This window comes from Rhinolophus hipposideros (assembly GCF_964194185.1).
Source record: "Rhinolophus hipposideros genome assembly, chromosome: 22".
Taxonomy (NCBI): Eukaryota; Metazoa; Chordata; class Mammalia; order Chiroptera; family Rhinolophidae; genus Rhinolophus; species Rhinolophus hipposideros.
The window spans coordinates 19,467,767-19,485,586 of record NC_138068.1 but is presented as its reverse complement, the minus strand read 5'-3'; the positions used below and the strand labels follow the sequence as shown (position 1 = coordinate 19,485,586).

Genomic DNA, 17,820 nt, shown 5'->3' with positions numbered 1-17,820 from the left:
TTTTTCATTGAGCGTTTATGGAGCCGGGCCCAGTGCCAATGCCCCGTTACTTATTTTCTTATTCGGGCAAAACATCCTCCATTCCTTCAGTCAGTCTCCATGTGATGCAGTTTCCAGCCTTCTCATGTCACTGTTTCCACGTGAGGTGCCCAGGACTGAACACAGGTCGCCAGAGGCCAGGCCCATGGGCCCCTGAATGCAGCCTGGCACATGGCAAGGCACAGGAGCTTGGCACCCTGAGCAGAATGGAGGCACCAGAAGACAGGGAAGGCGTTACCCAGTTTTGTAGGTGGTGAGAGGAGCAGGAGGCTGTGTAAGATGGAATAAGAACCACAGGATTCATACAGCGGAAGGCCTGCAATGTCGGAATAGGGACTTAGGACTGAATTCTCAAGGAAGACCTGCCAGGCTTTGGGTAGGGCTCAGAGCAAAGACCCGACTGCCTCGTTCACCACACAGGCACAGTGCGTGGAAGGCCCCACACAAGTGTTTGTTAACATGACAGTTTTTAAATGGTTGTGGATGTCTCATGATGTACATTTGGTAAGACCCACACTTTCCCTGCTTTCAAGGACCTAGCTTTATTTGTAGGAGAATGATTTGTAGGAGAATGAATGGTAACAGCTGTTACTGTATTCACCTACCAGAGATCATACTTTCTTTGTCTTGGGAGCAGGAGATGGAGCTGGGTTGGCCCTCGAAAAAGCAAAGGTTTGGTCCTAGAGTAGAGAGACCCAGGTTTTGAGCTAGGAGGCATTAGGGGAATGAGCCTCTCCAGGGAACAGGCAGGTCGAAGCCTCAGAAATGGTCAGTACTGAGCAAGGCAGAGCCGTGGGCAAGATGACATACTGAGGTGGGAGTATCTTATTCTCATTTTGCTTCTAATTAGCTGGCTTTGTGGCCTTGGGCAAATCACTTTATCTCTCTGAATTTGTGTCCTCATCAGAAAATGAGGAAATTCACCTGGATAAGCCGCCAGCTCTAATGTTCTGGGCATTCATTCAGCAGAATTTCTTGAGCATCTACCATGCTCCAAGGCATGGCACAAGGTAGCAGTGTGGCAAGTAAACTGACATTATTCCTGCGTTAATGGGGTTTGCAATCTAGTTTGGGGATAGATGAGTAACAGATAAATGAACACACATAGAAGTTGCAAATTGCTGTTAGCAATAGAATAGAAACCTGGGTTTGGGGGAGCAGGCTTCTTAAATAGGGTGGTCAAGAAGGCTGCTCTGAGAAGGTGATGTTTAAGCTGAGACTTGAATGATGGAAAGAACAAGCTATGCATGACTTGAGGGAAGAGTATTCCAGATAGAGGAACTGCAAGTTCACAGCCTGAGGTGGGAAGGAGATTGGCATGTTGAGGGGACTGAAGAGAGGGCAGTATGGCTGGAACAGAGTAAACAAGGCAGGGGCAACATGAGGCCAGGCTGAAGAGCCAGGCAAGGGTGAGATGAGGCCTTGGTGGCTGCAATGAGTTTTATTTTATCCTGGCTGCTTTAGGAAGCTCTTTGAAGGATGTAGGCAGAGAAGGGGTCTGACCCAAGCTGGAATGTAGGGAGGTGGATTGGAGGTGGATAGGAGTGCCAGCTGACAGCCCTGCCCTTATGAGGCCTGGAACAAGTCACTGGGTCCCAATCCAGGCTTCACCACTTTCTGTCCTTGGGCAAGTTTCTTAACCTCTATGTGCCTCCATTTCCTCACATACTGTAGTGGTTAAAAGTACGGACTTTGAAGACAGACCATCTGAGTTCAAATCCTAGCTTTATTGATTCCATGCTGTGTGATGTTGGACAAGTTTCTTGAACCTCAGCAGCATCCTCTGTAAAAGGAGGATGGCAATAGGACTCACCTCTTGGGGTTATTGTGAGGGTTACATGAGTTAATATACGTGAACGTTATAAGAGGGGCTGGAATTTAATGAATGTTCAATAAAGGTTAGCCGGTGCTATTATCGTCATCATTATCGCCTCATCATTGTATCGTAATTACAAAATGTATGACGTTCGACAAGTAAATTTCCTCTCCTAGGCCTCATATTCCACATCTGAGGATGATAATCCCTCTACCCTAGAGGGCCTGGGAAGATTACATTTATATACATATTTTATATTTTCACCACACAGTAGGAACTGGCCAAAGGGCAGCCATTTTGATTTCTGTGCAAGATCTGGTGCTAGTTAGAAGGGCCTTCATGTTCACTATACTGAGCATAACTGACGTGTGAGGTGCTTTGTCTCCCAGAATGTCCTCACCCACCATCTTGTTTGGACCTTCAACAGCTTCGTGAAAAAGATAACGTATCTCCATTCCAGTCTTACCAAGGAGAGACAAGGCCAGAGCTCAGAGCACCAAAGAGTTTGAAGATAGTCAGACTTCAAGGTCTAGAACCCAAATGGTGGTGGGGCTAGGGGGGCAGCTCTTCCAAGTCCCTCTTTGTCTCCACGCAGCAGCCTACTCTTTTGTCTCCTTGTACTTGCCCCCAAAGAAAGGAGAGTCTGTGAGACGGATCCTTTCAGGGACTTTGCCAAACCTTTGTTTACACCTCATGTCTCCCTGTTTGTCCCCAAAAAGATGTCTGGTCAGCCAATGATGAGTAAGATTCCCCATGTGAGGGACAACTCAAACCAGGTGCAATCGAGTGGGGACCAACAGGGGAACCCACGTGGTTCCTAGAGGTGGGCACAGCCCCCCACCTTCCCCAGGCTAAGAAAAGCCTCTGCCTCTGTGGCTGCATTCATTCCCAAAACCTGGAGGGGAAGAGATTCAATGATGTGCTCTCCATCTATTCACATGTATATAGGTTTTGTCCCTTGGGGAAGTATAAACATCCTGAGACTGCAGGCAAGGGTGATTGGCTTGAATCAGTTTTCTATTATACTGTATGGAATTCACAGATCTTGAGATTGACAAGCTTTATCTCCTTTGCTTCCCCACCTAACTAATAAAAGCTAATGGGTGTAGACCCGATTAGGCACCTCAGCCCAAGCTTTGACGCTGCTGGTCCCTTGGCCCTTGCACTTAAGCTCTATTCATGGCTACTGTCTTTTCTTAACCCTGAGCCGCCCTCCTTGCTCCCCACAACCGTCGTTGTGCTGGACGTGACACCACTTCACATCCCTCAAATTCAGAATCCCTCGGAGATGTGGGCAGGTAGTCTTACCTCTGGTTCATAAATGAGCAAGCAGTGGCCTAGGGAGGTGTAACTTGCCCAAAGTTACATAACAAGTAATCAATTGATCTTCCTTCTGAAGCCAGGATTATTTCCAATACCATATGGCTTCCATAGAACAGACCTCTTGGTTTGTGGCCGCCTTTCTTCTTAAGCCCAAGACAGAAGGGTATTATGGGCTCTGGGGCCACTGACCTCCACTTCCCTTCTTACCTGAATCTTAATTAATAGCTGCGAGGCTGAGGAGAGAGCACTGGATTGAGCTTTCAGCAACAAGGGTTCTAGTCCTGGCTTTGCCCCATCTCAGGGTCTCTTCTTCAAAAGGGGTTACGCTCTCTGTAGAACAAGCAGGTATGCCTATTGATCTCCATCTCCCCTCCAGATATAACCAAATAAGAATCCATGCCAGGGAGCCAAAGGAGCATCATAAGCTGCAGAGAGGAGGCCACTGGCCCCCAAAGCCGGTATGGGATGGAGAAAGAACTGAGGCTCAGCAGGAACATGCACTTATGAGCGAAGACCTGCAGCGAAGGATAGGGGAGGGTGTGGAGGCTCCAAAAGGGAAGGTCTAAAGAGGAGGACCAGCTCTAGCTGTTTGATTTTCGTCGTAGTCCTCAGGAAGAGAAAAAAGGGCTTACTTCGCACAAGGAAAAGGTAGGAATACTGGGGAAAACTTGTAAAATTCTGTCCTCTGAAGAGCAACTGTCTGAGTGAGATTCTTGGAGAGCCTGCTGCCTGGAGGTAAGATGTGGACAAAGTGCCTTAAGGGCTCTTCTCATTTGAGGAGTCAGAGGATGCGATGTCATGTAGCAAAAGGAGCCCTGGACTTCTCCCCACCACTTGTTGAATGACCTCAGATGGGTTCACTTCCTGTCTGGGGTCTTGTTTTTCCCATCTCGAAAATCTGGTAGAAGTGGATGGTCTCTGAGGTAGAATTTTCTGCGACTTCTTTTCTCTAGGGCCTTCACCAGATCCTCCTCCCGGAGAACCAACAAGACACTCGGCCCTTGATCCTAGTGAGCCTGGGAACTGAGGTGATAAGGGTGAGGAAAGAAAAATTCTGTGAACTGATGGATAGCGAGATAACAGAAAAGTTGTCCAAGTTCAAGATTGAGTACCCCAGGTCAGTACTGGATATGTGTGGACACCTCATCAGATCAAATGAACACATTTTCACCTCTTATTTTAGTAAAAGACCGAAAAGAATGACCTAATGTTGACAAGGGTGGAATGAAACTGGTAGTTGTTGTTATACTCTAAATGGGCTCAATCTTTTTGATGATAATTTTAGCATCATGTTTCAAGGGCCATAAAACTGTTCCTACCCTTTGAAACTATGTCCACCTGTGAATATATCTTTATATAACTAAATTATGGGGAAAACTACATGCATTAGGATGTTCAGAGCAGCCATATTCACAATAGAAAAGCAACCACCACCCACACGTGTCACACTAAGGGGATAGTTTAGAAAATTATGGTCCATTCCCTTGATAGACTGTAACTATTTTATTAAAAATCCTAAGTTTAATGGTTCTACAGCAGGAGGGTAAAATGGGTAATATAATGATAATGAAAAGGACAGGGTATAAAATTATGTATCTACTATGAGTATGACTTTGTAAAACACTTACATGGAAAAAATGTAGGAGGAAATAAGCAAAAATATTAATTGCTGTGGTAATGACTATGCCAGAGAAATTCTCTCTGGAAGGTGGGACCACAAGGGACTTTCTAGTTTTAGTTAAATATTCTTCTTATGTTTGTTTTTTGCAGTGAGTATGCATTGCTTTTATAATGAGGGAAAAAAGATTTCGTAAAAGTTGGGTCAGGGTAGTGACGTTTCAAATGGATTTTTTTCTTTATTCTTCAAGTTTTTGGTAATGATGCTATGTTAGTTTTATAATTTTTTAAAAATAAATTATAAGATTCAATAAAAGATTTTTTTACTTTTCTCTCTTTTCCAAATTTTCCAGAGTGAATACTTTTATCATGTGGAGAAAAAAAAACACCTAATTTTTTTTTATGTAAAAATTAATCTATTGTCCACAACAATGGTCAAAAAACTATGTTGATCTCACACTCTTACTAAAAAGTGTTTGAGCATATTTTCTCTAAGAATATATGTGTAATACAAATAACATGTTATTTAATTTTTTTTACTTAATATATCTATATATTGCTGTACTAATAATGTATCACATACATTATAAACATACAAAAATAGATATTTAGAAAGAATAAGACGACGATAAATATAAATGAAGTCCTACTATTTTCTTTATACACCCCCTACTACTTTATTCATCTTATTCACCTCCCTGGGTGACATGCTCCCCACCCCCACTTTGGGACCCCCATCCTAGACTCCTGCAACACGTCCCCCTGCCTCAATCTCCCCTCACCAGATCTTTTCTGCATACTGTGCTCTTGGTAAAACCTTAATCTGGCCATGTTACACTCGTGCTTAAAACCTTTCAGTGGTATCTCACTGCTTATGGCATATAGTGCAGACTCAGTGCCACGTAAGTGGCCCTTCATAGTCTGACCCCTCACACCCCCTGCAGTACCTCCTGCCACCTCTAACCCATTCCAACAGCCCAGGCAGATCACCTCCTGGACCCTGCTCATACTCACCTTTGCCAGTGCAGGCCCTTGTGTAATCCCCCAACCCTGCCCCTCTTTTCCCGATAAATTCCTCCTTATTCTTTAAGGTTCATCTCCTTCAGAAAACTTCTCCTGACTGATCCCTGGTTGGGGTAAGAACCCCTTTCTGTACGCTCATCATGCTCCCTCCATGGCTCTGTCACTGGCTGTACATGTTGTATTATAGCTGGTGGGAGGCGTGTAATTTGTACAGTTCTTTCGCCAGCACTTGATTAATTGTATCATGAAGGGCTTTATCCGCTTGTCATCTCTCGTCCCAGTCCATTACCTGGTGGGTGCTCAATAAATGCTGACTGAATGGGGCATACTCAGTGCGGAAAAATGCTGACCATTTAAAAAGGCAAAAAACCAAGATCATTTGCTTTTCTCCAACAATCTCAATTAGCATTTTGTGTATTTCCTTCTAGTTTTTTTTTTTTCTCCACGTGGACATGTGCCAAATAGGCACACAAAGTTTCATAATGGGGATCATACTGATTGTACAATTTTACATCCTCCCTTTTTTTCTTTTCTGGTGGTGATATTGTGGTCAGACTTGGTTTTGCTGACAGGTGTGGGAAGCAGGTGATTCCAGGTAGAGAAAGAGGAGTAAAGTGAAGCAGCTCTGTTGAGTTACTGCGGCCATGTCCCAGAAGCACCTGAAAAGATTTGATGTGGGATCTATAGGACCTGGGATAAGTCATTTCCCCTCCTCGACGCTTCAGACTCCAATCTGCAAAACAAGAAAATTAGACTAGATTGTGTGTCCCAAAGTTTGGAATATAATCACAGAAGGTTTACAAGATGATTTTAGGTAGCACACTATTTGACATTGTTAGTTTTAACAGCTATGTATTTATTCTAGTGTGAATTAGAAATATAACATGACTAGCTTTTACAGCTCATTAAACCCATCATCTGACAGATCTTATTGCTTAGAACAAAGCCAAAGTAAATTTTAAGTAAAAGAAACTAGTAGATTTAAGAAAAATCATTAGTAAATTAAAGAACAGATAATCTGTAGATATGGCCCAAATTGGGGCAGTTTTGTGAGAAAAACAAGTTAGGAAACACTGGTGGTTCCTTGCCCTTCAAAGATGCCACAGTTCTTTGATTCCTCCATACTACCAATATAGAAAATGGCTATTCAGAGCCACCTACCCAAGGAAGGATTTAAGGAGCCTTAGCTCCTCCCATAATGCCTGGCACATGATGGGTATCAGTTTATGTCTGTTGAATTGAAATTCAGAAAAGGTTTACATAGACTTGAGGCTGGCAGATGTTTGGGCGTTCAGCATCTGTACTGCCCAGTCAGCACTTTGCTGCAGGCATCCATAATGCTGACAGGTTGAATTCTGGCTTATTCATTAATTGTTGAACTCATGGTTTTTAGGCTGCTAAAGCAGGCAGAAATCATATCCATTATCTAGCTCAAACCCTCCATGTGTTAATTGAGGACCGTGAGGCCTAGGAAAGGGGCTATGACATCCTGAAGATCACACAGTCAATAGCTGAGACACCTGTCCTGTGAATGCCATGGGCGAGATACCCTGAAACCTCTCACCCTGTACAACACAGAGAGTACCATGGAAAATAGGATCAATAGCTGAGTTCACAAGAAGGGGCATCTCCAAGAGTCAAAGTGAAGAGGATCCTAAAAACCAAAGCACAGAGTGAGATCTGGTGCTGAGATTGCCCGGCGAGGATGGGGATTAGGGGGAATCATGGGTTGAAGTTGTACAGCCTGCAAGGACAGGTGAAACTTTCAGTCCAAGTGAGGTAGGGATTGGAACTAAAGAGCTAGCCTGTTTCGTGAAAAACTATACTACGTAGAAATCAGCAGGACCCTCAGCATCAGGAGGTGACATAGAATCTTGTCTGTCTTAACTTGGAAAAAAGACCCCTAAAAATCTGTAAAGACCTGCTTGTCCCCTCATAGAGCGTGGTGAGTCCCTTAACCTCTTTGAGCCCCAGTTTCAGTGTTTGTGAAATAAGGTGGTGGTGAGGATTAAATGAGTCAACAAATGTAAAGTGCTTGGCACATGGTAAGTGCTAGGTCATATAGTATTGTTGTTATTACGTAAGAAATTGTTGTTGTTATTGGAGTTAATGGAACTTTTAAAGTGGAGACTCTCCAGTGGTGTGCTGGTGAATGTTTAACAACCGGAGGTGGCAGGTAACCTTGATTTGAAGTGTATGTCAGTTTCTGTGGTGTGCACACTCCCACCATGGCCAGTTTTGAGCTACCAACCTGATGTCACTGAACATGGAGTTGAGAAGAGATGCAACAATCAGCTCTCGTGAGGTGGTAGGAGCTGACTTTGGTATACCACTAGCTTGTGGCCCACTCTGACCTCTGGATTTTTTATTAATTTGATCTCTATGGATCAAAGTTGACTTGGCCCTGGTCAATATAATCTAGCCAGAAGAACGTTTTAATCTGATAGTGATTTATTAGGCTTCCCTCCTTAGGTGAGAGCACAGGTGAGTCAATGAAGTTGAACATGCCCGTCCTTTGCTGTGGTCTCAGAAGTGAATAAGCCACTGAGTGCTGAGCCCATGCCACCGTCCTCCATTTGCCCCACCCTCTCAGGCTGTGAGGGCAGGGGCAGAGTAGAGCCAGAGCACAATGACCAGTCCAAGGCAGCTACCAATCTGCTTTCTGTGTATAGATTTGCCTGTTCTGGACGTTTCATATACGTGGAATCTTACCATATGTGGTCTTTTGTGACTGGTTTCTTTGCATGATATTTTCAAGGTTCATCCATGTTGTAGCATGTATCAATACCTCATTCCTTTTTCTTGTCAAATAGCATTCCATGGCAAGTATATGCCACACTTTATTTACCATTCATCAGACGATGGACGTTTGGGTTGTTTCTCCTTTTTGGCTATTATGAATAATGCTGCTATGACCATTCTTGTGGAAGTTTTTGTGGGAAATATGTTTCCCTTTCTCTTGGGTATATACCTAGGAGTAGGCTTGCTGAGTCATAAGTTAACTCTGTTTAACCTTTTGAGGAACTGCCAGGCTGTTTTCCAAAGTGGCTGCACCAGTTTACATTCCCGCCAGCGATGTATTGAACCCTCATTCAAATATTTTCACATCCTCATCAACACTTACTGCCTTTTTAATTACAGCCATCCTAGTGGGCGTAAGTGCTGTCTTACTGTAGCTTTGATGTGCATTTCCCTGATGGCTAATAGTCACATATGTAATTTACAATTTCAGTAAACACATTAAAGAAGTAAATAGAAATGGGTGGAGTTCATTTTAATATGTTTTATTGAATTCAGTATATCTAAAATATCATTTCAACATAAAAGTTATTAATGAGACAGTCTACATTCCTTTTTTTGTTCTAAGTCTTTGAAATCAGGTGTGTATTTTAGGCTCGCAGCACATCTCTAATTCAGACTGGCCACACTTCAGTGCCCAGTAGCCACATGTGGCTCTGGCCACTGTGTGTGGAACAGCACAGGACCAGGGGAGGAAAGTGTGGAAAGGTAAAGGAGGCAGAGAGAAGAGACTGGGAACAGGCACAGAGGTGGGATGGAGCACGTGGTGTTTAGGGAGGGCAAAGAGTGGCAGGAGGCAAGGCTGGAGGGACATGGGCACGGGGCGGGGGCTGGCATGGGAACCTCAGCCTCTGTGCCTTACCTTCAGCGATGGAGATATGTGTCAGAAGTTCCTCATGGAGAACAGCTGGAATATCTTCCGGAAGGACCTGGTGCGCCTGCTGGTGGAGCCTCGCCAACTGCCACCATTCACTCCAGTCCGGCCCAAGAAGAAAAAGATCTACAGCCCCAAGTCTGTGATGCTGGATTTGTGTAGCTTCCACAAGAAAACTAAAGGCTACCCCATTTTTATGGCCCGCCAGAAGTACCTCCCCCCACTGAGGGTTGTCCAAGCCATCCTAGCACCCCGGTATAAAATCCGAGAACTCCTGCCTCAGTACAAGAATGCAGGGGTCCTTGTTTAGACCCAATAAAGGATGCTGGGTTGGCCACCATGTTTCCTGAATTACCACCATGTGGGTGTGGGGCTTGGAGTGGGGGCTCCTGGGGGCTGAGCTGTGGATCTGGAGAGAGGTTTGGGGGCAGCAGCTGGGGACTGTCTCCCTTGTTACTTGTGGGGCTGATTAAACGGGTGGTCGGGACGCTGAGTGTGGATGGTCTCACTGGGGATGGTCTCAGGGTGGGGAGGGTGTTATCTGATGAGATGGATGGGGAGGCAAAGTGGGGCTCAAACCAAAGTGAGCAAGATGGGTTGCAAACTCAAATGCCTTCCAAGGCCACACAGCTCAGCTAAAGGACTACAGCAGAAGGGCTGGGGAGGCAACAGGGAACAGTGGGGACTGTGCACATTCCCATCCACAAAACAGCTGCTCCTTAGCCCCCGTCATGGATGCCATGCCAGGAAATAATGCAGGCCCAGTACTGCCAGTCTGTTTTTCAAAAGAGCCAAGAAACTCATTGTTTAAGATGATTCCTACTGGTTTTTAAATGTGAGCAACTAATTCAGATGGGTTGTTTATTTATTTGTTTGTTTGTTTGTTTAATTTTTTTATTGGGGAATATTGGTGAACGGTGTGTTTTTTTCATCAGCTCCAAGTTAAGTTGTTACCTTCAATCTAGTTGTGGAGAGTGCAGCTCACTGGCCCACGTGGAAATCGAATCGGTGACCTTGGTGTTAGGAGCACTGTGCTCTAACCAACTGAGCCAACCAGCCGCCCTCAGATTGTTTTTGAAGTACTGTGTTAGGCAAACAAAACACATATGTGGGCTGTGTGGCTGCTATTTTGCCAGTGCTCATCAAGCACCTCTGTCAGACTTGACAGAGCGTTGCCAGAGGCTGGAGTGAGGCATGAGTGGGGGTGGGGAGAGGTATACAGAGACAGATGGGCAGCTTGACAGGAGTGGCCTCCAGGGTCAAAGAGGAGGAATGAGCAGCCTGAGGGAGAGGAGGCAGGCCAGAGACAGGAGGCGGTTGTTTGGACTTAAAGAGGGCTCCTCAATCCCTGTGGGGGGCCCTGAATCTCCAGCCACCTGTCACTGACCTGGGCCTAGAACTCAGGGTTCCTGTCTCCCTCCAGCCTCAGCACCACATACCCAGCGCCTAGTCACCTCTCTCCCCTGGGAAACCCCATAGTTTAGCTTTGAGAGTTCTGAGGGGCCTGGAAGAGGCCGCGATAGCACAAGAGCCTGGCCTGGGGCCACCAGCAGAGGCAGGAGCCCTCCCCCACTCCACACACTTTAACCCTCCCCTATCCCACCCCTGGCAAGGAGTGGAGTCTGGGGGACACCTGGGCACTGAGCTGGAGAGCCTTGCTCTGTCTCCCTCTCACTGGACATTCTTGAGTCCTTTCCTGTACTCCAGTTTCCCCAGTGGCAAAATGAGCAACTTGGACAAGGTCAGTAGTTTTCAAGAGTGAGGGGTGAGTATAGTTTGAAAAGCACATTCAACATTATAATTTTTTTTGTTGAATTTGAAAGAAAACGTTTTATGTTGTACAGCCAAGAAGGAGGAGTAGGAATTTTTCCGTCAGAGCGGAATATGGAGGTAGAAGGGTAGAGAAAGTGGACGTAATGATCTCAACTTCCCCGATAGCTCCAAAGGGTCAAAGAGTCTGAGACATCTGTGGCCGTCCTGGAAGGGCTGTCTGTGACCTACAAGGACAGGGTGGCGCTGTTTTGGAATCAGGTAAGTTAGAGAGTGTGACTCAATTTGGGATCTGTCTGCATTTAAGGCTGTGGCTCCAAGGTGATGGTGTGGACATCTTGTTCATTCAAAATGTATTTATTAAGCACTTGCTCCGAGCAGGTCCAAAGGAGGATAAAAGGCAGTCCCCGTTCCCTAGACCAGGGGTCAGCAAACCCTTTCTGTAAAGAGCCAAATAACAAATATTTTAGGTTTTACCGCCCGTACAGTCAACTCTGTGTGGTGAAAGCAGCTTTAGTGTTCCAATAAAACTTTATTTACAAAAACAGGTGGCAGGCCAAATTTGGCCTGAGGCCATAGTTTGCTTATCCCTGATCCAGGCAATAAGGAGCCCTTGAAGATTCTTGAGCAGACATGACATGACCAGAGCAGGGGAGAGAAGCTTATTATTGAGCACTTATTCTATGACAGCCATCTTGCTAAATCTCTCACTGTGGTATCTGATGACCTTTGGGCTAGGATCCCAGCTCCACTACTTACTGGCTGTTGAGGATTGAAAGAAGTACATGTACAACAAAGTGGACTGTACTCACCAAGGCCCCTGGGTTCCACTTCCTGTGAAGTGAGAGAAAAAACTCAGATCATAGGGGAGTGGTGGGTGAGAAAATAGACCAGAAGAGCAACCTGGGAGTGGCTGTGCTGTGGTGGGGGAGGGATCGGGGGGACTGGGCTTCGATAAGTCTTGGGTGTAGAGAAAGAGCAAAGCCTTTTTCTGAAGCCACTGTGCAATTGAAGAACCTGAGAATGAGAAACGTCTAAAGAGGACTTTAAAGAGCTTTTCTGTGCATTAAGAATATGTTTCTCCTTTGGCATTTTCTCGAGAAACCAAATAAACATTTAAATCGCTCTTAATTAGGTTTTATGCAGTACTGCTGTTCCTTTGAATTTTGTAATCAAGCCGAGAGTGGGCAGCACGAGGCCCCAGTGACATTTGCGTTACACATGGAAAGTACCGGGTACTTAGTAAGTGCTCAATACACATTAGACGCTATCAGCACCTTTTTGACTGAGATCAGTATGGCATCGGAGACTCTTCCTCTTTTAGTGGAATAGGAAACTGGGGCTTTGGAACACTAAGCTTTCATCATCAGTGATAAAGGCCATCTCCAAGAGATTTGGGGTGGGACTGTCCTGGCTGACATCTTGCCACACTCTTCACTAAGTGACATGGTTAATATCAGCTTGGGAGGGAGAGAGCAGAGGCAGGTCAAAGCATTAACATGCACTGTGTGTGGGGCTACTGTTGAAAGGGTGGGTGGGAGCATGGGGAGGGCTTGTGGTTGCTTGTAAGTGTGTGAGAGCCTCCTCGCTTCCAGGCTGTGAGCTCCAGCATGAAGAGTGGTTCTCAAGGCGTTCTGCAGCACGCAGCACGGGTCAAATCAGGAAGGGAGGACAAATCAGGATATATTTAGGAGAGCAACTTATTCAGAAGGAGCAAATGTGACACCTTTTAGCACACGTGTTAGCAGCAAACTATGTTTTCAGTGCTACAGAGGACCTCATCGCCCACCTGGGCACAGATCCACGAGTTTTGGACACCACAGTGATCTGCCACGAGGGAGAAAGGCCTGGGCTCAGGTGTGGAGTGTCCTTCAGGTGCCAGGCATGGTGTGAGGCTTTCAACAGAGGCCATCATTAATCCTGAAAATATTTCCCGGCCACTAACAAGGGGGCGTTATCCCCATTTGACAGATGAAGAACCTGAGGCCCGGAGAGGCAAGAGCCTTGTCTACGCTCATCTGGCTACCATGTGGTTGTTTCAGGAAATCCGTGTGCTTTTCCCGCAGCCCGGCGTCCTCCGAGGCAGTCAGCATCACAGTGTGTGTACTGTTACACCATGTTACTCATCTAGCCCAAATGAGCCACCTGTTTTCATAAAATAAATCCTGTACACACAACCCGGAACTGTGCTAGAGAATATAATCACCTCCTGGAATGATTTTCCATATGTAAATAAACACAGTCATACTTGAAGAGGCACACCCAGGCCACTTGCTCCAAAAATACAGCCCCCAGCACTCACAGCTTCTACTGTAGGGAGAAAATGAAAAAACCCATTTGAAAAATAAACAAGGGAGATGTTGCCAGTATTTGTTATAGGAAGTGTGTAAGAGTCCCATCTTGGGGTTGAAAGCAAAAGCATTCTTTAAATCCCCTATTCCTTTTGTATAACTCATGGAAAAATCTTACCTTCCAGTCTAAGGGGTGAGATGGGTCACTTTGCCACTTCCATAGTACCACCAGAGGCCATTTTGCTGTGATGCCATTTTGTTGTTTGGGGATTTAGGGGCTTAACCACCAGGATGTTGACTTGCAGAATCTGTAATCACAGGTTCAAAGCTAACAATGAGGACTAGTTGTTTCTAGGTGGCTGAGAAGCAGCAGAAAGCTGGAATAGGGTTTTTCATGGCTGCTGAAGGCAGTGTGGGCTTTAGCCTTGGGGACAGAGCTGGGGGCAGTGGGTAGGTGGCACACTGGCATATATGCTGCGTGACTTTCAGCCAGGCTCCTTCCCTTTCTGGAGCTTTACTGCTATCATTTGTAAAATTTGAGGGGTTCAGTCGTTGTTCTTCTAGCCTCCCCCTACACCAGGGGCTGTGCAGGGCCCCTGACCCACTCTCTTGTTCTACTGCTGAAGCCTCCCCATCCCTAAAAGAAAATCAGAGTCAAGAAGCAAATGAATTATTGAGACCTTTGGTGAAGTGTGAAAATGAACTGCCGATGAGATACTAGTATTGTATTAATTTAAATGTCCTGATGTTGGCAATTGTGCTGTAGTTATGTAGGAGAATCTCCTTGTTCTTAAGAAATACACTCTTAAATACTTGATAATTAAGGGAGATGATTTCTTCAACTTTCAAATGATACAGAAATATATTATGTGTATATTTAGAATGGCAAAGCAAATACAAACATAACAATTGGCGAATCTGGGTGAAGGCTACTTAGGAGTTCTTTGAACCATTTTTGCAATTAAAAAATTAATTGTACAGTACACATAAAATTTATCCTCTCAGCCATTTTTTAAGTGTACAGTTCAATGGCATTAAATACTTTCATAGTGTGCAACCATCATCACCATCCATCTCCAAATCTTTTCATTGTGTAAAACTGAAAGTCTGTACACATTAGATAATAACTCCCCATTCCTCTCTCTCCCATCCTCTGGACATGACTATTTTACTTTCTGTCACTATGAATTTGACTACTTTAGATACCTTGTATATGAGGTGTGACCAAACAATATGGTGAATGTTTAAATTAAAAATAATTATAGTAAAACACATTGTCATTAATCCCCCTCAAAATAGTCCCCCCCTTGCTTCAAACACACTTATTCCATTGTTCAGTCATTTTCTGAAGCAATTCTGGAAGTCCTCTTTCCTGAGAGTCTTCAGTTGTGCTGTCGTGGCTGCCTCGATGTCCTGAATTGATTCAAAACGTTTACCTTTCATGGTCATTTTGACTTTGGGGACGAGCCAGAAGTCACATGGTGCCAGATCCGGTGAATAAGGCAGATGAGGACACGCTGTAATATTTTTATTTGACCGAAATTGCCGTACCAGAAGCGACGTGTGACATGGAGCATTGTCATGATGGAGGATGAAACCATTTGCCCATTTCATGTTAACGTGTTGTTCGTGATCCATGATTTACGGCGCACGTAAAACACACCTTCTCTCACTGTAGGTCACAGCTGACTGCGCTGAGCAAGTAGAAACTTGTCAGACCCTGTTACTAAGGTTCGACATGCCGCTTCCTGTATTGAAGATCCCTGCCTTTCCGTTGGATGGCACTCGGCAGCAGCATTCACTGTATTATTTGATCACACAGTGTAAGTGGAATTATACAATATTTGTCTTTTTGTAAATGCTTTATTTCACTTAGCATAATGCACTCAGGGATCATCCACATTGTAGCGTGTGTTAAAATTTCCTTCCTTTTTAAGGTGAAATAATGTTCCATTATATGTATCTATTGCACTGTTTGTCCATTCATCTGTCAGTGGATATTGGGTTGTTTCCACCTTCTGGCTATTGTGAATAATGTTGCTGTGAACATGGGCTTATAAATATCTTCAAGATCCTGTTTTCAGTTCTTTTGGTACATATATATATGCTCAGAAATGGAATAGCTGGATCATATGGTAATTCCATTTTTAACTTTTGGGGGAATTGCCATACCATTTTCTATGGCAGCTGTACCATTTTTGAAATTTTAGTGTGAAATTATTTCAAAATAAAACTTACAACTGAAAAAAAAAAGAGGGGAAGTGAGCATTGATAGGCATAGATATTAGCTCTAATTGACTTTATAATTAGGTGATGATGGATTTTTAAACCTGGCGATAAGCTCTCTAATATTCAGGGTGAAAAGGGAAACATGCTATTTTACTAGAAAGTACACAATTAAGACCAAGAAGATGGAAGAAGTCAGTATGGATTTACATAAGTATTAACTGTGATGATTATAAAACCTGACTTTTAGCTCCCTGCAGGCCAAGGCAAGAAAGAGAAATGTGGTATTTTATTATTTGAAAGGAAGAATCTGGTCAGTTCCTCAGGAGAGTAACAAAGTTTTTGTCACCCTAGGAGTTTGGGGAAGTTTGTCCTCACTCCCTTCTCTTTCATATGGGTCTTCTACTCAGTTTATTGTGTGCTCCCTTCTTTGGGAGTACCTTAAATTAGGGATCTGCCTGTTCTACTTGGCTCTAAACTTCTCAGCCTCAGGACCCTTCTGATACTCCGAAGTTGGCATGTGAATGGTTGGCTGCAGGTGAGGGCTGTGCCCCTCTCGCTCCCTTATTGAAGTCTTGTCACACGGAAGGAGGCAGTGGACTCATGGTGTTTAAGCCCTAACAATAATGAGCATCCGTGATTTTAATGCATAGAAGCTGGCACCATATCTTTTCCTGAGAGCAGGTTTTTATCTTGAAAGATACTGTTAGGAAATCCTCCTTCCTGTCATAACTTAAAATTCATGCTACCATTAAAGACTTTCTCTTGTTGTGTGTAAGGTGGAGGTGGAGAGGAATTGCTCATCTCTCTTCTGGAGGCCTCCTACCAGTGAAGACAGCCCTTTCCCTGCAGGTCTGTCTGATTTTACTGACATCACAGAGCAGGAGGAGTGGGAGTTCTGGATTTAGGCTGCTCTGCTGCAGACCAGCTGTGTGACATTAGGTAAGTGACTGCTCTTTGCCTCAGTTTCCCCATCGGTAATATGGTAATGATAAAACATCTGTTTCATAAAGTCATGAAGATTAACTTAAGTCGTCTGTATAAAACACTAAATTCAGAGGTTGACTATCAGAAAGCAGATGCCGGAGGTGGGAGGTGGGAGAAAAAGGGGCAACCATGGACAAAATGGTACAGGTAGGAGATCCGTGAGCCTGCAGACCAACAGGGAGGATAGCCCTGCCCACAGAGGTCAAATTGAAAAGTCCTACATATGGGTATTTCTCAGTTTAACAGATCACAGTAGTTGGGGGATTTTCACATATAAGGAGCTCTCATCAGCGAATCATTCTGCATTCACACATTGTTCCATTATCATATAATGATTATCAGCTCATGGGGTCCTCTGCCACTTTGAGAGAAGATCCCTGGAGCTTCTCTGATGGCTGCCTACCTGCTCCGACTCCCTTTATGCCAATGCTTATCTTCTGTCCTCAGCTTTCAGGCAACTGGCATCTCCATTAGGTAGAGGTGTATGGGAGCTGACAGGGCTGAACTGAAATGTAGATGAATTCAACCAGTGTATCTCCAACCAGCAGATATGCTCGGGATAGAGGGAGTTTGGTCAGGGTTTACAGATACAGCACCAAACCAAAAAGTCCTCGACATCAAGGAGCTTCTATTCTGGGTGGGTGGTTAAAGAACACAAAAAATGAACAAGAAAAATTGGGGTAAGTGGGAGATGGAGGCAGGTTAGAGGTTACTACTTTGTAAAGGGTAGCGAGAGAAGGCTTCTCCAAGACTCATATTGGTGAGAACAGGAAGTGAGGGAATGAGCTGTGCGGATACCCGGGGAAGAATGTTTCAGGCAGAGAGACAGCATGTGCAGCATGGCTAAATAACAGTCAGAAGGCTGGTGTGGCTAGAATGGAGTCAAAGGAGAGAGAAATGAACGGAGACAAGGGCACCGGGGGACTAGGGCCAGCTCATGATCATGCGAAGGGAGCATTTGGAAGGTTCTTAGCAGAGTAATATGATGTGTACTGACGTGGGGTATAAGCAGGAGGTGAAGTGGGGGAGAAGGAAGGGGCAGTTGGGAAGCCAGT

The 17,820-nt window shown here is 44.7% G+C and overlaps 1 protein-coding gene across 6 annotated transcripts in view; it reads left to right on the top strand.

Moving 5' to 3' along the window:
- The window catches only part of CNBD2 (cyclic nucleotide binding domain containing 2), a 64,560-nt gene extending 47,148 nt beyond the window's left edge, over positions 1–17,412 (top strand). For 3 of the 6 annotated variants that reach the window (XM_081034638.1, XM_081034640.1, XM_081034641.1), the window contains exons 12-13: positions 4,132–4,295; positions 9,486–10,341. In XM_081034638.1, the coding sequence (XP_080890764.1) occupies positions 4,132–4,295; positions 9,486–9,801 (480 nt within the window). In that variant the 3' untranslated portion in view covers positions 9,802–10,341. Of the gene's footprint in view, positions 1–4,131; positions 4,296–9,485; positions 10,342–15,230; positions 15,376–16,557 lie in introns of those variants that run through there. The other 3 variants (XR_013992326.1, XM_081034637.1, XM_081034639.1) reach the window with 3 other exon arrangements.
- The last annotated feature ends 408 nt before the right edge of the window (positions 17,413–17,820 follow it).